Raw genomic sequence first — 21,871 nt, 5'->3', positions numbered from 1 at the left:
TTTGAGAAAAATAATCTGTGACAGGGAGTGTGCATCTATGAATTCTCAAGTCAGGCTGTGAGATCACCAGTAGAGGTGGGGGGAGGGGGGGGAGAGAGAGAGAGAGAGAGAGAGAGGGAGGGAGGGAGGGAGGTGGTTCGTGGTGAAGGGCATGGAGTCTGGAGACTGCTGGTGTTTAAATCTTGGCTCTGCCACTTTCTTACTGTGTGACCTTAGGCAAGTTAATTAACCTCTCTGTTGCTTCAGTGTTCTCATGACAGATGGGGATAATAATAGTTCCTGCCTCATAGGATTGTTGCGAGGACTAATTCAACAGATGCATAAAAGCACTTCAAACAGTGCCCGGTACACAGTAAGGGCTATTTGTATGTTTGCTATTATTACTTTTTATTATTGCACACTGAAGTGGTATTAATGTCACATAGTACAAAGGCAGGGCGGCTCTCCTGGAAGAAAAGTGAAGAAACAGGTGGTAGAAAAAACAGCCACAAAAGAAGTGGATAGAATCGTATATGGTGTAGATCCTGTGGCTATTGGGAATAGATTCTGACTTTCTAGCTGCTCCCTAAACAGCTCCTAGGGAATGGACGTGATTGAGGCAAACACGGCTGTCCCCAGACCCTGCTATGAAGTGACCATAATCCATCTCTGATTACCACCTCCCACCAAACCTTGGTGCCGCCTCCAGATCTTTGTCCGATTCTTGGTTACCAGTGACTGGGAGCCATACCTGCTGAGGTGTTTCATGACTGCTTTCCCGAGGGAGGATCTAAGTGAAGGTTTGGCATGCATCTTTTTAAGGAGCAATCCTGTGGCTTCTTGGCTTCTGGCTCCGGGGCGTGTGTGTAAAGTCTTTGAGGAAGGGGCAATCAGAATGGGCGCATATATGGTACGAGTTGAACTGTTATGATCTGAGACAACTGAAAATGGTGACCTGCAACCAGTGCTGGCTCACTGCTTGATAGGATCTGTGAAGTAGGGGGATTTGCTTCGTTACATTTTACAGGAGATGTGCTTATGTAAGCAGAAGAGCGATCAAGTTTTGAAAAATTTTCATGGGAAAATGTATATAACCACATCATACGAAGTAACAGGAAACATTAATAATGACAATAAATAGAAAACGTACTGAAAGAAATTACATCAAAACGCTACTGTGATTACTTTGGATTGACGAGATTATAGGGGGCTTTTGTTTTCTTCTTTATGGCGTTTCTATATACAGACTTCTAATCTTCCAAAATGAGAATGTATTACCTTCTTTGATAGAAAATAAAATAGAGTAGTTAAAGACTATAGTCAGTAGACCTGTTAATGTAGAAACAACCTAAATGGCCTTGAAGGGGGTGTGGTAAAAACAAAATGAAACTATGGTACATCTGAATAATGAACTGCTGTGCAGTTATCAAGGTGATAGTGTGAAATTGACAGTTTTTCATTATATGTTGTTAAGTGGAGAAAAGTAGCATAAGGGACAATATATAGTAAATGCTAAATAGCAAATGTAAATATATATAAATGTATATCCAAGAATATAAACGGAAATGTTAATATGGTGAATGTGATTATTGGTAATTCTTTTGTTTTCTGTGTTTTGGTATTTTCTAATATTCTTCAATAAAACCTGGGTTACCTCTATAATAAGTAGATGTTTATATAACTTAAAAAAAAATCCAAGGAATATTCTTAGGGCAATGAAGTCCCATAAGGGAGTGCCAGATCATGTATTCGTAAGCAATAGTGCCATCTGGTGGATCAAAGGCAAAAACTCACCCTCTTTATTTTTCATTTGGAATTTGGAAATGAAAGTCGGTTCTGTGTCACGTTTCAGACAAATGCCGGGACAATTTTAGCAACTTAACAGAAGTGTTCCTTTGATTCACAGGAAAAAGAAGTAGCCCAGTAACTGAGTTGGGAACCTAATTATAAGTATAGCCGTTCAATTTTATTTAAAAAAAAAATCTGTTTTACTAAATGTGCCTGGGGGGGCATACTCATCCGTAGACAATTCTGAATTATCCATTTTATTTAGGATCATTTAGGGCAAAATTTGCATCTTAACATAACTTTCTTCAACGACGTGGCATAGAACCCAGCCCTTAATAGCACCACCAATATTTGTGGAATGAGGACTTACTTCTGGCTGGCTGACCTCGCTGACAGTTGGTGGATTTACATGGGGCATAACTTAATTTAAATATGAACGAGTGGAAGTTCCAGTTCTCTTGATAAGCAAACACAAAATACTAAAATGCTCGACAACGCCCAATGATGGTAGTTGAGCTGCCATTCTGGATAAATTACCACCGCCACCCCCACCCCCACCATCACCCTGCGACTCCCAGGCCACTCACACTTCACTTACCCAGCCCACTCACCCAGCCCACTCACACTTAACTTTTTCCACTCGCCTTTCTTTTTCTGCGTGTGAAAATCTAAATATCTGATAGTCCATCTTTGGAAAAACACTGTTAAGGTCTACCCCACCGCGTTCTTCCCAACCCTGCAGAAGGCCAAGCTGCTGGCAGATTGCTGCCTTTGAGAATTAACCCTGGCTTTCCTTACCACCCCGCAGGTGAGCTCATCAACCTTGCCATGTACTGTGAGAGGATAAGGAGGAAATTCTGGCCTGAGTGGCACCATGATGATGACAACACCATCTATGAGTCTGAGGAGAGCAGCGAAGGGAGCAAAACCCACACGCCCCTGCTGGATTTCAGCTTTTACTCAAGGACAGAGACCTTTGAAGATGAGGGAGCAGAGAACAGTTTTTCCAGAACCCCAGACACGGATTTCACCGGACACTCGCTCTTTGATTCTGACGTGGACATGGAGGACTACACAGACCACGAACAGTGCAAGTGACGTTCGGCCACGCTGACCCTCTTCTGCTGGAGTGGCCACTCCCTGGGGTTGGTCCGATTTCCCAGGTGGAAATCCATCTGAGCTGGGAGGAGATCTTCGTGCTCGACACAGTTCTCACGAGCTAACTGGACGATAGCAGCCTTATTTCTTTTTGTACAAACGAGACACAGAACCATTCGGATGGCTCCATTTAAAACAAACAGGCAAAAAGGAAAAAAAAAAAAAGTCGGCATGGTTCCTGAAATCCATTTTTGTTTTCATTAGAAAACTAACACTGTGTGGCAGAGCAGGGGCAAGAGCAGATTGTCTGCGGATTGTGTCTATGTAGATCGTCTTCAACCCGAGGGCTTATTTGTGAGACGGATTCTCGAACGTCCTTCACCCACCGGGGTTCCAAGTAATGAGAGAAATCATCGGGGGAAATGTCCAGGAGACAAATATCCTATGGTGGCTGCTTGTATTTTATGTGTGTATATTGTATGTTGAGATAATTGAAATAAAAATCCATAGATATTCAGCGAACACCTACTATGTGCAAAGCACTGTGCTAGGTGCTAATCAGTATAAGATTTATTCTCAGTCCTGCCAGTGACTAGCTGTGTGATTTCGGGCGAGTCCCTTACTTCTTGTGTGCCTCATTTCCCCCACCTGTAAGGTGGGGATAACGATACTCTCCACCTACCTACCTCACAGGGGTGTTGTGAGGATTCATGTGGTAGCACCTCTTGGAAGAGGTGTGACATAAACACAACATTTTATTCTTTATTGTGCTTCCTGCGTATGAACATTTGAGGGCAGAGGAATTCCATATCCAGCCAACAGCAGCCACAGTCACTCGCCAAAGCCGAGCAGACGAAACACACGCAAAGGCGCAGTTAGGATTCTGTCACCATTCTTCTTTGTGATCTTGCCTGAATGGAAATCTTTTACTGAAAGACCGTTGAAAATGCTTTCACAGAGCATCGACAGCTACACACAGTCTTCAGTTCTGTGTATTTGCAGACGTCTTTCTTCCGTTGCCTGACCGCACGCTGGAATGTTGTCCTTTGTAGACTCCCGAGTGTTAAGTTGCCTGTGTTTGATTTATTTGAAGGGAATAAAGCTCAGGAATATGATGGGTTTCGTAGAGGTGAAGGGGAAAGGATTTGACTGATTTTTCTAAGCAGATGCTTGCCAACCTGTAATGTCTTTTTGAAAACAAATCTTACAAGACGTATTGAAAAGATGAAGTCTGAAGAGGATCACGTGACAGGTATCAAAGCACTTTGTGCAGTGTAGACTCTATGCAGTTTTACTAATGCAACTTTTCTGGCGTTCTCAGCCATTGCCCCATGAGAGGAAGGCAATGCTGGGGACAAATCTTAATGTTTCTTAAGGATCTCCCGTAGCTGCCCTGTGCTCCCTCTCTGTCCCTGTAGAGCACATGGACCCTTGGGGTTACTGTATTTACTAAAGCGCTCTATCTCTGAAGACATCCTTTTTGTTGACTTAGAACATTTTCCAGTGAAATATGCGGTGAAGATGCTGGGGTGACGGCCATGGATTTGGGCTAGGAGAGTCGGTGTTACGATTTACAACCGCAAGCAGAGCTGCTTTGCTTCTGATCTCAACGGACTCACTGGGTAATGGTTATTCATGGTGGGGCCAAAGAGACATTTTTCAAAAGAGACAGCAATTTCTGCTGAGAAGTTTGTGTATTTGCTTGAAAAAGACTCTCTTTGAATATGGCTTTTGCAAAACAATCCTAAAATGCTGCGGATTCACAAAGAGGTAAAGGGGGAGAATTGCTGAGGCTGTTTACCATTGGAGCCACAGTGTAGGACCTGTGTAGCTGGGGACAGATGCTGAGATACCCTCAGTTAGAGATTCTCATTGCACAGGAAACTCAGTCGTTAGTTTCTTATTAAAAGCATTCATCTTTGAGAGGACCGTTTGGTGCCTAATGAAAATGTGGGGAAGATATGAATGGATGAGAGTGTTGTATCTCCAGCGACACTTGGGAGGACTCTTCACCTCGCCTGTCTCTAACACGTGTGTTCCAAGGTCAGCTGGTGGTAGTTCTGTGTGACTAGGGAAACTTCTGGCTTGCAAATGTGAATGTCATAACCAGCTAGGCTGTGGACCCGGCCGCACAAAGACCGAGTTGACCTATCCCCATCCATAGCTGGAAAAAGTTGTGTTTGCAATCTTGCCTGCAATTTATTCTCACTGTATAGCACAAAGCGTGTTGTGTCTTCGCGTCAAGAATGATTTAAGTTATGGCTGTGCAGAGTCACATATCGTTTTACTGTGCATTGCTTGCAGGGCAAGTACATAGAGAGCCAGTGTTCATCGTGAAGTCGTAAAATAAGTCATTCTTTCCAGGTGCCTCTCTCAGAGGCTTGAATGGACATTACCACTTGGAGTCTTGGGTACTAGCCTGCCCGCTCATGACTGGGCACTCAACATTCCGAAGGTGTAACTTGATTTGGAACCCTGGAATATACCCAGGTTTTACCTTCCCAATGTGGGTTATGGAAACAAAATGACGAAGACAAAATCACTGTCGGGTGGATGACCTAGGTAGTCTTTGTTGGAAGGGCTTTCATTTTACCTGGTTTGTTCCTAAGTTCCCTAGATTTGAAGTGTTCTCCAATATGGTGAACAGGTGCTACTTAAAAGAAAATATAACAAGAAATTAGGGGACATTTTGGTCATCTGGCTTACTTATTCAAGTTGTGTTTCTTTTTTTCCTGGAAAGTGACTTAAGGAGGTGTGATCTTTAATGTTAACAGATGTTTTTTGGTTGGACAGAAGCCCCACTAGCTGCCCAGTTTTTTTGTTTGTGTGTTTGTTTTATTTTTTACCTCTCAGTGTAAAAATAAATTCTGCCCCTCTATCCACTTCCCTTTGCCCCTCGTCCCCACTCATCAGGATTAAGGAGCAGCAGCAGTGTGATTTAATCTGCCTATGTCAGCTAGGCAGAGGTAAGCTATATTGTCAGAGTTGACCATTTTGTTGTTGTGACATAATGAATTGTGAACAGTGATGCTATTGTTGAGGCCATGAGCTAGCTACCCTGGTGACTGACCACAGACACAAGAACTTGAATCATAGCTGTAGTCTGTCTCTCCAGTGAGCCCGGCCTGTGCATCCTGTGGCATTAGGTATTAGGATACGTTTGCTTGAAATAGTTAGAGTTCAAGGAAGGGAAGAGCTAGGAATTTTAGCTTCATGGGTCTTGCCTAGGTTATTTAAGAGAAAACATAAAATCATAAGAATGTATATAGCTGGGTAATGGATTAGTTGTAGAAAGCCCCTTACAAGAGAGCCTCTGAGGTTCTTATTGGCTCCATATCACATGCATATTCATTTATAGGCAAGACCTGAACTGAAGTCTTTCACCTTGCCTTAGATGGTTCTTGCTGTTACGTTACCTTGACTTTGTTTCTTTTTAAAACCCACATTCCCTGAGAAATCAGTCCATGCTCATGGAACCAGCACATCCCCAGCCTCTCTCAAAGAGTGCTTGGAATCTTCCACTCTTGCTCTCCATGTCTGTTCAGCCCAGTACAGACCAATTCAAGAATTTACTCTGTGCAAGGCACTGCTAGACTCTGAATGATACCAAGTCACCAAGACTCCATATTCTTTGTTTTTTATCTTTTAAAGAATCTATGCCATATTATCACTCCTTGCGTATTTACTGAGCACCTATCCTGTTCCTGGCCCTGAGATCCACAGGAGATCTAGAGGGTGAACAGAACAGACATGACACCCTGATTTTAGGACATCCGCTTTTGCCCAGACTAATGCAATGGCCTCTTCTAAATGCTTGGTCACTTCCCTGATCCATTCCACCCTACACCATTAATTTTTAAAAGAATTTCTGGCCCTGATGGGGTGCCATATTGCCTCAGGATGAGGGCACTCTCTGGGCCCTGGTATTCTCAGCTCTTCCTTCATCTTGTTTCCTGGGATGTCTCCCAGGGCTTTTCCATATGAGCCATCCAGTGCATCCTGGTTGGTCTCCTTGCCATTGCCTAAACATGCCTCATGTCCCCACTCTGCTTCTGCTTATGCTAGCCTCCCTCCTGAAAGCCCTGCCCTTCCTGTCCACTGGCCCAACTCATGCCCACCTCCCAAGGCCCAACTTCATCAGTTCTGCAAGAAGACTTCCCAGCTCATTATAATCTCCCCTTCCTCTAGAAACACAGCACACATCGTTGGCTTCCCTGCTGGCTGCATGGGAAAGGTATGCCTAGAAAGCAGGCCATACACTAGAAAGTAGTGCTTTTAAACTGTTTGCGTCAGGGATTCCTTTGATAATCTAATGAAAGTCCTATACCTTATTACCAGAAAAATACATATATGCAAATATACAAAATTTTACATGTAACTTCGGATTTAGAGACCTGAAATCATCCATGGATTCTTTAGGGGGCTCATGGACCCCAGTGGAAGAAGCCTTCTAAAGAGTCTTTAAAAGCTACTGTTGTTAGTGTTCATTCTTTCTTGCCTTTGACATATGCAGAGAGTAGAAAATTGGTATGGGATGTGCATGCAAAAGCAATCTCTGTTATTATCTGTGTTGGGTGTGTGTTGAGTGACAGGGAAGGAAGGAAGAGGAGCTGTCTTACGTTAATTGAGAGAATATCTTTGTTTTGACAGGCTTGGCATTTTGAAACTGACAAGGTTTTATTGTTATTGTTCTTGGTTATCTGTTAACCATCCAAAAAGTTGGTTTATCAAAATTAATTCAGGGCCAGGTAAGCTTCATTTCAGGCCTCAAACCCACCACTTCTGCGTGAGTAGGCTTTGGCCTAGGGTTATTAAGGTAGGAGAGATAGGTTATTAAGGTAGGCTGGATTTTTCCTTATAGGAAAAAGATCGGCACAGTCAAGTTTTCCTGTATTCATCATTCATTAATTCATTCGTAGGATAACTGTTGAGTGTGTTTTCAATAAAAGGATGGTGCCTTTGTTGATAGGTAACTACTCAGGTTCTTCTTTGTCGTCGTCGTCTTCTTCTTCTTCTTCTTCTTCTTCTTCTTCTTCTTCTTCTTTTTGTTTTTTTACAGGGTGAAGTTATTTTTATTGCTCCTGACTATGATCCAGGATCCTTTGTTCTCCTTTATGTGCAGTGCTGTTTAAGTTGAACGAGAACCAGTGAAAATACATTCGATGACAAATACTTCCAAGTCTGAATGCTGAACTCTGGCAACACATCTTTAATAGGTCCAGCCATCAATTAATGTGTGATTGTGGAGTGCTTGACCTTTTTTCAATTGCTTCCAGTGGTGAAACTGGGTGAAGTTTGAAACGATCCCCTTGGTAGGTGGGGCAGGAGGTCCCTCTTTCCCAGAGCTCTTTTGCTAGTACCAGGAGTAAATGTCAACAGATGATGAATATTTTCTTCATTTGAATTCCTTACCAGAAACTTGAGTTTTTAGTCCCTGAATTTAAAGGATATCCTAAAGACATTTAAAGTTCCAGGGGCGCCTGGGTGGCTCAGTCGATTAAGCGTCCAATGTCAGCTCAGGTCATGATTTCGCTGTTCCTGAGTTCAAGCCCTGGGTTAGGCTCTGTACTGACTGCTCAGAGCCTGGAGCCTGCTTTGGATTCTGTGTCTCCCTCACTCTGTGCCCTTCCCCTGCTCACTCTCTGTCTCTCAAAAATAAACATTAAAAAAAAAAGATATTTACAGTTCCTTAATGTTTAGGATAAGATAACTGGAATGGATAACTTACTGGCCTTGCTCCTTAGAGATGGTTACAGAGGAAACTAAAAAACCGCTTAAAGGAAAGTGACTCAGCTCTTTTGGGGCTGACAATGGGACCTCCTTAACCATGCTGGCTCCTGCCAAGGCAGGGAACCTGTCCCCACAGCAAGGCTCTCTGAAGTTTCTGTTGTTGGCTAGATTATGACAAAGTGGTGATGCTCAAATTTCAAGAAGATTATTGCCCCAAATTGTAAAACGTGTAGATAGATAAAGGGTCCCATCGCAGTAATAAAGTAACTTATGAATGTGGTCTAGCTAGCACCCACACTCCTGATCATTTTAGTGGAAGAAACAAGTTAGAGTAAAAGATTGATACAGTACTTTGGTGTTCTGTACACAATTAAATAATGTCATCAATGAACGTGATGGCCTTCATGAAGTTTAAAAAATTCTGGTTGTCCCTAATTACAACTTCATATTTTGAAACAATCCACTAATTGTAGAGCAATATATATTTATGATACTGGTTAATTTTATAAAAAGTAGTATTGCTACATATGACCATTCACCTCCCTCCCTCCCCATAGCAAGCAATTTTTTTTTTTTTTTTTTTTTTTTTTTTTACTTTATGGCTCTGGAATAGAATAACCTTCATTTATCAATAATATTTAAACCTTTGGTCTTTCTTTAGTATTTTATACACCTACCTATGTCTTTAAAACCAATAGGAGTCAGCTGCTGAATTGCCATGTTAATTAGCTGTGGCTGAACAGGTAGCAGAGGGAGTACAGTGGAGGGCTAGGAAAGAGAACTGCTTTGGATATTTACCATCCCCCTCCTCTTAAAAAACAAAACAAACCCCAAACAACAATCTGTGGACTTTTCCCTTTAACAGTTGTTCAGAATTGAAAGTGTTCTGTCATATTTGCTTCTGGCTCTCCACAAGAGATCGCATTTGGCTTATTCAAACACAAACCATGTCCAGATGATTGTATTTTTACCTTAAACAAATTGTATCTGAATTCTTTTGCAGCAATAAGATTAAAAACAGTATCAAATTTTCAAGGAATCTCTGCTTCAGTAGGGGCGACACGTTTGTGTTACTCCTGTCAAAATGATTACCTCATGTGATCAGTCTCATGGGATCATGCTTATTGTAAACATGTGTTTTCCCCAGGAATGTGCATCATGCAGCGTGTCTCACGACTCAAACGGTAATGATGGCTGGGAAGAGGAGGGTCTGAATCCTTCATTTGGCGATACTAAGATTTCACTGAGTGGGAGGGGAGAAGGAAAGGGTGACAAAGGTGGCCTCTTCAGGCAGCACGTGGTACGGCTGTGTTGGAGACGTGGCAGCCACCTCGCAAGTTGTCTAAGGGGTGGCGTCAGTAACATAATACAAAACCCAGGTTTACAAATCAAAAACAAATGCAATTTGTAGGGAAGGATTGTTTGTGGATGTATGAAAGACTGGTGCAGGAAGCACTGAAATAATGTTGATCTTTGTCTTAATTTATATGCTCAAGTGCTGGGATTGTGCCATCTGAAGCCAAGCCTGGGAAATGGGAGAGCAGCTGACAGCGATGGCCTCTGCTCAGTTCCTTTGATTCTGGAACTTCCTTCTATTCTCTCAAAAGGGTTCGTGGCATATGGTTTCCATTTCATGAGTATAAAATGTACAAAGTAACGTATATTTGTTTTATAGATGCCCTTTAAGTGGAGACACCCCAAATCATTCGTATTTAGGTAGTGGTCTCCAAACCTTTGTGCTCATTCGCCTCATCAGTAAAACTTTCTGAGCATGCCCTTTAGCATATTTATTTATAAACACACACACACACACACACACACACACACACACATACACACACACAGTGTGCTCATATGCAGTACTGATGTGTACATTAAAAACCATGGCAAACATAGAAATTTTCAAAGGCTGTTGTTCTGGACTCAGTAGAGTTTAGGGAATGGGGCAAGGAGTACTTACAGGCAGCACCTAGAAAGCTGCAACTGATTAAAGAATGTGTATGTAACATTTGTGGCAAAGTGGATGTAAAATAGGCATGGGCGCATGATTTTAGGTCAACGAATGTATGTATGTATGTATGTATGTAAGTAAGTATTTTTACTTAAAATGGGCATTTGGGGTTGGGGAAGAGAATGGTGAATAAATAGATGTCCCCTTTACAAGAGCTATTTTAATTCTGTTTTTGGGACCACATGATCTAGAATGTTTTGAAAATTTCTGAAAGATTTCACAGTACATGGACTTAAGCAAAATAAGAAAAGATAGGAGGGGAAAAAGCAAATAATGCAAATATGGGATGCATTGCTTCAGAATTTCAATACCAATCTGAAAAGCATGTTTTGATAATTCCTGGTAACCAACATCTCACTGATTATAAATCTCTCTTCTGTTTGTTTATAATCCAATGTCACCAAATGTGTGGAAGGTGCACAGATTTATTTTCAGAGATCCGAGATGGGAAGGACCAATGTTGGTATAATTTGAGCCCACATTTCAGCTGCTTGGGGGCTGATGGATGGACACTGCCCGGAAGCATTTACCTGCACCACCTGTTTTGCAAACACAATGAATAGCATCTTGCTGAACAAGGGCCTCAATGTCGAGGTGGCATTCCAGTGTTTATTTCTGGACCTATGAGTTACTTTAGCACAGTTATTGTTAGTAGTTTATAAAGCCATATTTAAACTTGTATACTTGATTGTAAGATAGATTTGAATTGTGCACTATGTTGATTACTGTATATAAATGTGGAAATTCTGTACATTTGGTCTTCATGCTGTATGTATTTGATGTGTAAATGATAACTAATGGTTATGAAATAGCTTGCTGTGAATGTCTTTATTCCAATTTGCTTCTCTCTTTGCAGATTTGAATGTTTTAACTTTACACTCATGAGGAAAATCTGAAATCTTTGCATAGAACATACTGTTAAGTGGTAGTCTCTTAGATGATCGGGAAGATATTTTTCTTGTAAGGTTCTTGTATAATTAAAGCAGAGGTAATTAATTTTTTAGGCATATAATTTTCGATAGAAATTCAACAGAATGTTTTTTAAGTAGAAAACAGGTCTTTGAATATGCTCTCCTACCCTCTCCTGCCTTTTAGTTCTTGCCCAGTGTGCCCCTCGGAGCTTTTGGGGAGTGATACCCACTAGTAGAGAGAAGAAAAGGGGGAGGGGAGCAGGACACACGCTAAGACCTTTGCTGTGGGTATGAGGCCTGATGATAGAGCAACTTCCCCTTCTGTTAATAGTGTCTAAATTAGTTTTTGTACCTCTCCAGTGAAGTAATTGTGATGTCCGTTTTGTAGATGAGGAAAGAGGCTTGGGGGGGTAAATTAGGGTACAGTGGCTAAGACATGCTCAAGTCATTGATTTGCAGTGGTTTTAGAAATACAAATCTTACTTCCTAGTGTTCTGTCCATATGTGCCTGGCGATGAACCATGAAAGACAGCTGGATCTAAAAAGGCATGTCAGGATTGATGGAGACATTTAGGGTGTTTGAAATCCTATCTAGAAATTTGAGCAACTATTATCCAAATATTAGCTTCTTAGCATTTAGGGCAGATTGCAATAAGGTAACATCTAAAATCCCAAACTTCCCAAACCGTGGGACTATCTATTAAGTGGAAGATGAGAGAACCCCCTAATCCCACGTTCTAGAGGTAACAGTTTGGCTTTCAGACCCCCATTCTCTCTTGACTAATAAATCCCAACCATTCAGCACTGCTTATTAACATAGACCCTTATTACATAGGCCCATAATTGAAAATGCTTTGAGACAATGTGTATCCACTTCAACTTAAATGAGCTCCGGACCCTTCTAGAACTTGTATGGGGGTTTTGGACTCAAGCCTGGTGTCTGTCCCACTAGGGAAGCTTGCTCTCCTTGCTTTCAGAGGCATCAGAAGGAAGGGGGGTGTTTGCCTTTCCAACATGCTGTGCTCTCAGAAGTGTTAAGACAAGTATCTTGTTGCCAGTTGTCCTGAATATTCCATGACTTGATTTTTCATATTTTTGTCCTCCTTTCCTTTTAGAGGAGAGGCAGAGCAGTTGGTGTCCTGGCTCTCTCAGGGGCCGCCTGTTTTGTTTGCACAGGATGCCACTGTCAGCACCCATTAAACACTTCCCAGCTGGGCTCGTTCCCATTAGCAACAGACTTTTCTTTTGAACCTACCAAGGTTAAAGTCGCTTCTGCTGTGGATGAAAGCAAACTCTGGAAAACGAAGGGAAGAGAACCAGCGTCCTCCCTCACAGTGTGGCTGCCTTGTGTGTCCAAGAGGTACCTGGTCTGTTTTCATGGTGGTGCACTCATTGTGAAGGCTTAGGGGTCCTCTCCAGTTGAGGGCCTGTTAGAATTGAAGGTTCACCTTACCCAGGATGGGCAGACACCCTAAGTGACTCATGCTCAACATGTATCCAGGTAAACCCTGATTGAAACAGTGGCACAGGGAGCCTCGAAAGGGAGAAGGAGAGTTGAGGGAAGGGCTGTGGGTGGCAGGGAGCAGCCCCGGACCCCTTCCCCAGCCCTACTGTATCCACACGTTTATTTTGTGCTGCTGCTTCCTTCTCCACCCTCACAGGTCTCCCTCCAACTAGCTGGTGCATTTAAAGGCAAATAGTGGAAATCTTAGGGCTGCTCAGGGATGTCAAATAGTCCAGATTCACCAGTGGTACAAGTATAAGATGGGAGGTAAGTGGGGAGGCAGCCTGGGCCACACTGTGTGGAAGTCATCCCTATAAGGGTGAGGAGGTTTTCTGAGCAGGGGACTCACACGAGGAGAGGATATTTAATTCAGGTTTATCTGATGACAACCTGGACACAGGACACCTCAGAGAGGAGGCCGCAACAGAGCAGCTGGGCAATCTCAGTGGTTCCCAGAGAAGTCAGAAGTGGGGCAGGGGGCGCAGGGGGAGTGGGCAGGGGGAGATGCCAGCCACAGAGCACAAGGACATGCCGAGTCTTGGATGCAGGGAAGGAGAGGGCCAAGGTAATGAGGTCTTGCTGGGAGCTGGGGGCTGCCAGGTGTAGGAAATGTGGAAAAGGGACACCGGTCTGGAGAAAGCTGTGTTTGATTTTAGCCGCGCTGAATGTGAGGAACCAGTAGGGGGTGCAGGGCTGGGACTTGTGAAGGGGGTAAAAGTGGAAGCAAATGGGCTGGAGAGAGAGAGAGTAAAAATCTTTAGCACCTGGGGCGCCTGGGCGGCTCAGTCAGTTAAGTGTTGGACTCTAGATTTGGGCTTAGGTCATGATCTCGCGGTTTGTGAATTTGAGCCCCGCCTTGGGCTTTGAGCTGACAGCATGAAGCCTGCTTGGGATTCTCTCTCCTCCTCTCCCTCTGTCCCTCTCCTGCTGTGTGCTCTGTTTCTCTCTCAAAATAAGTAAGTAACTTGAAACAAAAGTCTTTAGCACCCTGCATTTGTATGTTCCACTGTCTTTAGGGTTAGTCTCTCAGTAACTCCTTGACCATGTCCCCTGGTGTCCTCGTATATAAGATGAGGGGTCTTGCAGTTTGATCTTCAAGCCCCTCCTCGCTCAAACCTCCTTTTCATTGTTCCCGATGGCTGAATACCACTTAATACCAATAAACACCGATTCCACCTCCTGCTTTGTTGATTCTCATAGTGTTGGAAAGAGGAATTTAGTGACCAAATCAGCCAGCAATAGCTGACATTTACAGATCACTTACTATGTGCCAAGCACTGTGTTCTTGGCAACCTATGTGCAGCAACTCATTTAACCTTCACAGCAGCCCGGTGAGATAGGTACTGTCACTGTCACCACTGCCGCCATCATAAGGACCGCCACCACCTTCCTCCTCAGCGTCACCATCATCACCATCTGTAGTTTATAGATGAGGAACTGAAGCAAAGAGGGGTTTAAGCAACTTAACCCCGGATCTCTGCCAAGTGAACAGCGGAGCTGGGGTTCAAGTGCACGGTCTGTGTTTAAGAGCCTGGCTGTGAAACCGCTGTGCCCCGCTAGCTCTACACCATTCTAGCATTTGCACCCCCAGACCACACAACCTCTCGAGTACAAGGCTGTGAAGATGCAGGGTGCTTGTGTTGAACCAGAAATGGCTTGACTTAACTCACTTCTCCCAAATCATTCCCAGCCAGCCCTGTGGGGTTTGCCTTCTTACAGAACACACACAGACCCTGTCATCAGGTCCCTGATCCATGTTCAGACAGACTTTGGTTCTCTGTGGGGAGCTGTCTGGTTTCCCTGGTCAATTCGCTTTGCTTCTGGTGGTCATGGCCATTGGCCCCACACACCTCGTTCACCTTGACTCCTCACGGAGGGAATTCCTGGGCGAATGACTGAAAAAGGCAGGATTCTTAGGGTGTCTACTGCCTGCTGCCCAGAGGAGCTCACCGCACACATGGTTCTCCACTGCCTATAAGCAGATGCTGCACACGTCTCCACCTCTCACCCCAGACCTTGCTCCTCATTCTCCAGACCCACGTACGCATATGCCTGTGGGACGCTGCCTGTGGGTGTCTCCACGTGTCCAGATGTGAGCTGTCAATTCTCTTTCTCCCAGTCTACCATTTCTCAGTGTTTCCAAGCCACCGAATGTCTAAGCAAGACCCCTGTAGTCACCCAGTCCTGTGGCTTCTGCTTCCTGAAAACAGTTTAAATGCATCTCCTTCCTCAGCTCGGCCTGAACTTCCGGGGCTGCGGCCTCCCACTAGGTTCCTTCCTTCTGGTCTGCTTCCCCCGTACCCATTCTCCACCTTGCTGCCAGGCGAGTCGAGAATTTGGGCGTCATCCTTGTGCAGGGGCCGTGCTAGTCTTCTCTGTATCCTTCCAGTTTTAGTACGTGTGCCGCCGAAGCCAATGCCGTCAAGCTACTCAAAAAGGGAAACTGTCCGTGTTGCTTCTGTAGCGTTCAGGACCAAGTACGGGCACAAATGGCTCTCCGTGACCTGGAACCCGCCTCCCTCACCCGCCGAATTTCCCACCGCTGCCCTTCCCATCTTCACACACCAAACTCCAGATCTACCAAGATATGAAATTGCCACTTTGTTTTACCTGTCATTCCACCACTGAAGGAATGATGCTGTGTCAAAAAATTTTTTTACTGGCATCTTGTGTCTCTTTACGCTGATAATAAATGGTTGACTATAGTTGATTTTTTTCTGTTTTCTCTGCTGAGTGCTTCCTTTTGCCAGACTTTCCCCAAGGAGAGACAGCCAAGGAGAAAGGTGTTCTCTTTCATCTCCTGACATGGTGGGGGACAGAATGATAAATCAGACACTGACGCTACCCTCAGCGGTAGGTGAGACATGAACACATAAAAACTCTGGTAAAAGATAAATGCTGATAAATACCCCAAGAGAGGGACAAATAAGTTGGCTTGGACCCTGTGGTGGGGAGAGTCCTTCCGGCCCAGGAATGCAAGAAATGGAGCCCACTGTGCCTCTCTCCACTGTTCCCCTGCTCTCGCAGTCCTGAAGGTAACTCACTTTTCCAAGTCATGACATTTCCCGAGGGGCCCTCTTCCCAGCACAGAAAGGAGGAAACAGTGTCTTTCTTTGGCTAACAAGGCTTTCAGGAATCTGGAGGTTTAAAAATGGTGGTCCACAGACCATGTGATCTGAGTTGTAATAGGCGTAAGGAGCACCAGTACGGCTGGATCCTCATCTTTCTGAGACAACCCCCACTGTCAAGGACCCTCTCTCCACCATTAGCATCTCAGACAGGTAGATGACATTAGTGCTGAAGGGATAAAGGAGGCAAAGAGGTGTCTTTAAAGAGTTAAAATGGACGTGGAACACATCTGTGTTAAAAGGGAAGTTAAAAGGGAAGGACAGGGCATTACACCAGCTGCTCGGAGGCAGGTGGTGTGGGCTGACTGGGTGGATGTGCCCTATGTCTTAGCATCAGCTAGATCAACCCCTTCTCCTTAAAAGCAGCTTTTGCAAGTCACTGTCCCGAAGCTTTTCCTATGAGTGCATATTAGCTTTGGGACACTGTTAGGATGGAGCACCGCCCACAAACGCTTGCGGTTGCATCCTTAGCAAACATTCGCTTTACTTGCTGTTGCTGGGTATTTATTCCCCAGGCAGGGCTCTCCAGTGGTTGTAGAGTGTCCAGTTTTGGGTGTTGGATAACTTTAAGATTCGTGTGCAGTAGGTGGAGGCCCAAAGGGAACCGCACGTTCCACCTCTTCCACAGCATGATACAAATAGTAAATGCTCAATGAAGACTGGTTACAGGAATGGACACATCCTCGGGTAAAAGACAAATCAAATTGCTAAGAAATATCCAAAGTTTGAAGTTTGACATGACATACTGTGCAGAGGCAGCCAGTAAATTACTCATAGAACAAACCACAAGTGACTGAAATATGGGGTAGTAATTTTTGTAAGCTCAAGTGGTTTATGCAGTCCTCAGGATCTCTCGATGGAATTATAGCCCCGTAATTCAAATAGCTCCCATTTCCTTGACACACAGACCATGGATCTGAATCCCAAATCCTGCCCATGGTTGGTATACTGCGTTTTTCTCCACCCTTGCAGTCTTACGCTGCCCAACAAAATCTTTTGTATGTACCTCTCGAGTGTGAGGTACATTCACCTCCTCTTTGTCTTATATTGTTTTTCTGTATTATAATGTATTTAACTTATTAATGAGACTACATCCAATAAAACTGGCTTTCTTATGGGGTCGTGGAAGTTTATTCCTTTTACCTACCAGCTTTTAATCCTATAGGAAGCAGAGTGATGTTAGTGGTGCTTTCTTTGCTCAAGTATTAGCATGTATGGACTTAACCTGATCTCTGCACACAAAAATAGAGGGAGAAATCCCTGGTAGGTAGGTGATAAGCCTTCTTCTTTACTTTTTTCCTCTCCTGCTTCAAGCCTTCCCTGATATGAGGAATTTGAATTCATTGTAATTGAATAGCTATTGTTGTTAGCTCTCTTTCCTATAGATGGTCTTATACATATGCAGCTAGTACTTTAAAAGCAGACATGTCACTGGGGCACCTGGGTGGCTCGTCGGTTAAGCGTCCGACTTCGGCTCAGGTCATGATCTCACGGTCCGTGAGTTTGAGCCCCGCATCAGGCTCTGTGCTGACAGCTCAGAGCCTGGAGCCTGTTTCAGATTCTGTGTCTCCCTCTCTCTCTGCTCCTCTCCTGTTCATGCTCTGTCTCTCTCTGTCTCAAAAATAAATAAACGTTAAAAAAATTTTTTTAAATAAAAGCAGACATGTCAGGTACAGTTATAAAGCAACTTATTATTATTATTTTTTAACTGGCCTTGCAAAGTTAGCCACAGTAGGACTAGTTGCCCCCCTAACACTGGGTGAAATTTTAGGCAAGTGTCATTGTTTATCTGCTTACTCTTGCATGGTGAATAGTTGGGGGTCTCTTTAGTCTCTCAAAACAGGTGCAGTTCTGTTATGGATATGTGTAGTTGTGTAATAATCAAAACTCTGAATTGCATTCAACACTGAAGCTGCTCCCTTGCTTTGCTCGAATCTCCACCAGAAGAGTGCATGGTACTTTTATTTTGTGTCTTCTGTCGACCTGTACCTCCTGACCCCTTTCCCACCCCATACGTGCATTGGCTAGCCATAACTTCTGACCATTCTAGGGTTAGAGCAGAGGAACGCAGAGGAAAACATGTCTAACTTGACTGCCACCAAAATGGTTGCAGATATTTGTAGATGTGTAAAGATGCCTCTGTGGTGGGCACTTCCACAGAAATTTTGGAGACCTCCCTGGCACTGGGAATCTTTCATCTGGCAGTTCCCATGACAGGCAAATTCATCTCCCCTTGGTTGGAACTCTACCGCTTTTCCAAAAGTGTGTTGAGCAAAGCGCCTTGTAGATGGTGCCATTATCTCTGTCTCTCTTCATACTAAAATGTAGACCTCTCCACTAAAATGTTGAGCTCTCTACCAAACCCCAAGGGTGATTGGAAACTACTCCCACCCTTCCCCCACCTCTGCTAGACCTGCTTACGTGGTTTGAGACTCCACTGCAGAGTGGGATTCGTTGGAGCCTACTGTCCTGGGGCCTCAGTAGAAAGTGAGGGTATGCTCCCAATTTTACGTCCTGTAACACATGGCATATACATGTGAAAGAGAATCAAATAGTTTTTATGTGGGTTTGCTAGTCATAAGCCACCGATATCCTCACCTAAATGGGCAGGACTTGGGTGTCTCTCCTCAGGCTGGATGTGGGAGGCTTTTATCACAATGGCTGTGCTCCAAGCAGCTGCACCTTTCCTGTTCCTTCTCATGGGCTCCTGCAAAATAAGAGAATGAAATATTCTCTGTTAGTCCAGTGAACTGGTTGATCTTGCTCTCAGATCCTGAGGAACTCTGAAGCTATCTATCCCCTTGGTATACAGGAATATTTCCAAGTGTCCTTTTCTTTCAGTAACTTAGAATGAAGTTAACATCCATATATAAAAATTAATCATATAATCAATCTATGGGTATCTATTGCTCACCTTGTGCTTTGTTCTGTGCTAGTGATTTGGAGGGGCTAAATATATATATGAGAATATAAACTATGTATATGTGAAAAGTATCTGGCAAGTGGGCAAGGGGGGCTGTCAGGGGGCCTGGGTTGGTGACTAGTAGGAGCCCTTGGCCTTATGGAAAGCTGGTGGAATTTGATGGGAAAGATTAGTTATTAAAATTTCTCATCTAAAGCCAAGAATGAAGGATAAATTTTTCATAGAGGTTTATTCCCAAATTGTGATTCGGGTAAATTGAAATGATTTGTGTTTTAATTATGCCTATGTATTAGATGAAGGTTAATCTAAGACTTATAAAAATAGTAGAAATCGATGCTTTTAAAATCTGGGTGTTATGTGCTGGGTGCCATAGTGGTGCCCCTGACTAGTTGAATACGGTGGAGGGGTCCTGGTGAGAGTAAGTGGCAAATGGGTTTGTAACCAGGTCTGTGAAAGACACTAGAGCATGGTGGATGCCAAAAGGAGGAGTTTGGACTTGGTATGGGATGCAACGGGGACCTTCAAGTGGAAGGAAGATCAGCAAAATGATAAAGGAAGATTAATCCAGCAGCATTGGGTTTTAGAAGGGAAGAAAAGAGTATCTTATAGAACAGAGTGTTCCTTCCTTTTTATTCACATTGTTGCTCTCAACTTCTCAACTTGGGTCCTTATTGCTTCTTGTCAGAATTTCTTGCTCTGATGATTCCTTACCCCCCTACAGAGTAATCTCAACTCAGTAGCTTGATTGTCAAAGGCTTCCGATATCTGGTTCCTAAATTATTATTTTTGTGCTCCTCTATGTGAAGCTTTTTGATATGAATTGTATTCTCCACCTAAAAAGCTGCATTATTCAAAATTGTGTCATATCCTTGGCTGCCTTCATGTCTTGGTTTATAGAGTTTTCATCCTTAATGGCTTGTGTGTTTCCATTCCATGCCTTATGGCCATATCAAATTCATCCTTCTCCAGGAAGTCTTCCTGCTTTGAGAAATGGTTCCTTCTTTTTAATTTCTGAAGTAATCACTGTTTGTCGGTCCATTGAGCACACCTAGCATGTGCCTATATGCTTTTCTTTTTTTCTCGTGTTGGATACCACATCCTACATTCTAGATTATAAACTTCCAGAGATGACACCTGAGTTTCCATATTTAAAAAATTTTCCTCTAAGCCTCAGTAAATGTATGTTGTCCAAGGTAAAGACAGTGGAAGTAGAGGGGAAGATACAGATGCATGAATGATTTTGAAGGAAGAATTCACAGAACTTTGTGATTACTGAGTTATTGAGATCCTTCTTGGGCGCCTATTTTTATTTGTATGCTGTTTAAACTCTTGAGATAATGGGTTCCATATACATCCATACTCCTGTGCAAAGAAATTCTTCCTTTTATTTGTCCTAAATTGCCCTTTATACTGATGATCCTATTTAAAGCATAAGGTCTATATGCCTTTTAAAGGTTAGGGCACTGTTTAGCCAGACGCCCAAATATTTATATACTGAGACCTACACGAGTGTTGTCTGATTAATACCTGTCTTCTTGGGAAAGCTGTGAATAATGTCAACATGAACTACATTATTCCTGCTAAAAATTCATCCATTTAGTTTAACTTGCATGTAATGACACCTGAAAGTCAGGAGCTGTTTGCTGAGTGCTGTTGCAATACTGTTGTAGCTCATTCATAACGAATGGCGATGAAGTACCCTCAGCATACCAAATGGGAGCATCAGCATAAATGGGAAATTTAGGGGCTCCTGGAAACCTTCAATATGTGATGAATATAAAAGGAAAATGCAGTGGGTCTCAGAGAAATCCTTGTTTGGAAAAAAAGACGCTTTCAGTAATAAAATTGAATTGGAAGTTAAAACTATGATATTAACCACATGCTTTATGTTAACGCCAGCTGAAATTTATCAAAATAGCTGAACAATGACGAAGGTGGAGCTGGAGCTATTAAATAGACTGAGGAGGGGCTGGGGAAAGTCAGAAACTCTCCATTTTCTTTTCGTCCTTCTCCTTCCAATTTTTGATTCCTTCTTTTCTCTCCTGTTGTAAACATCAGCCTGTCCTCTCTCCTCTCTCTCATCTTTCCTACCCTGCGAGCCTACCTTCCCTCCTCAGCCGTCCTATTCCCTCTCTGTTGTAAGTTACAGAGTTTTGCAATTTGAGGAACCTTGAGACCATCTGATTTAGTCTCCTCCTTCTCATAGATGAGGCTAAAAAGCCCAAGAGGAATTAACTTCCTTGCTCAAGCCAGCCAGTGAGTGATAGGATCTGCCTGGGAAGCATCACATTTTAGTATCGAAAGGGCCTGGGATGTCATCCATGCCACTCATCCAACCAATGCAGGAGCACGTTCTAAAATATCTAGAGTTAGCCTGGGGGAGAATATTTCCAGGGAAGGTAGCCTACTTCTTGGTTAGACATGTTATTCTGTTGTTGGAACATTCTGATAGAAAGCTATGTTTTAGATTAAATTCTGATTCCCTTCCATTTTCTTCCACCGTTCCTACTTCTGTCTACTGAGTTTCAATGAAGGTTTCCTTTCCTGTGTTTGGTCTTTAAATTTGTGATGAAGGAACTGCACTTTTTAAACCTTATCTTCTGTAAACCAAACACCCCTGATTGTGTTAATGGTTCCTCCTGTCACATGGGTTACGCTTTATCTCTTACCTCTTTAGAGGCCTCCCCTTGGTGATCTCTAGTCAATGTCACCCTTAGAGAATGGCAACAGATTTAGACACAATACTTCAAACAATATTTAATCCACACAGACTGCAGTGTCATCATTACCTATCAAGAT

General features: G+C 43.3%; 1 protein-coding gene, 1 long non-coding RNA gene and 1 pseudogene across 4 annotated transcripts in view; 2 read left to right on the top strand and 1 right to left on the bottom strand.

The window, feature by feature from the left end:
• The window catches only part of FAXC (failed axon connections homolog, metaxin like GST domain containing), a 71,436-nt gene extending 68,054 nt beyond the window's left edge, over positions 1 to 3,382 (top strand). For all 3 annotated transcript variants that reach the window (XM_060616239.3, XM_060616238.3, XM_060616241.3), the window contains one exon: positions 2,576 to 3,382. In XM_060616239.3, the coding sequence (XP_060472222.1) occupies positions 2,576 to 2,865 (290 nt within the window). In that variant the 3' untranslated portion in view covers positions 2,866 to 3,382. The remainder of the gene's footprint in view (positions 1 to 2,575) is intronic.
• Positions 1 to 11,417, top strand: part of LOC132667419 (uncharacterized) — an 80,046-nt gene extending 68,629 nt beyond the window's left edge. Inside the window, exon 2 of the long non-coding RNA XR_009605137.2 lies at positions 10,441 to 11,417. This is a non-coding gene — a long non-coding RNA (uncharacterized LOC132667419). The remainder of the gene's footprint in view (positions 1 to 10,440) is intronic.
• Positions 11,418 to 15,349: 3,932 nt separating this feature from the next.
• LOC132668102 (U6 spliceosomal RNA) lies at positions 15,350 to 15,437 on the bottom strand (annotated as a pseudogene).
• Between the last annotated feature and the right edge of the window lie 6,434 nt (positions 15,438 to 21,871).

The sequence above is a fragment of the Panthera onca genome, chromosome B2, assembly GCF_046562875.1.
Source record: "Panthera onca isolate mPanOnc1 chromosome B2, mPanOnc1 haplotype 2, whole genome shotgun sequence".
Lineage (NCBI taxonomy): Eukaryota > Metazoa > Chordata > Mammalia > Carnivora > Felidae > Panthera > Panthera onca.
This window is presented reverse-complemented; position numbering and strand designations above follow the sequence as displayed.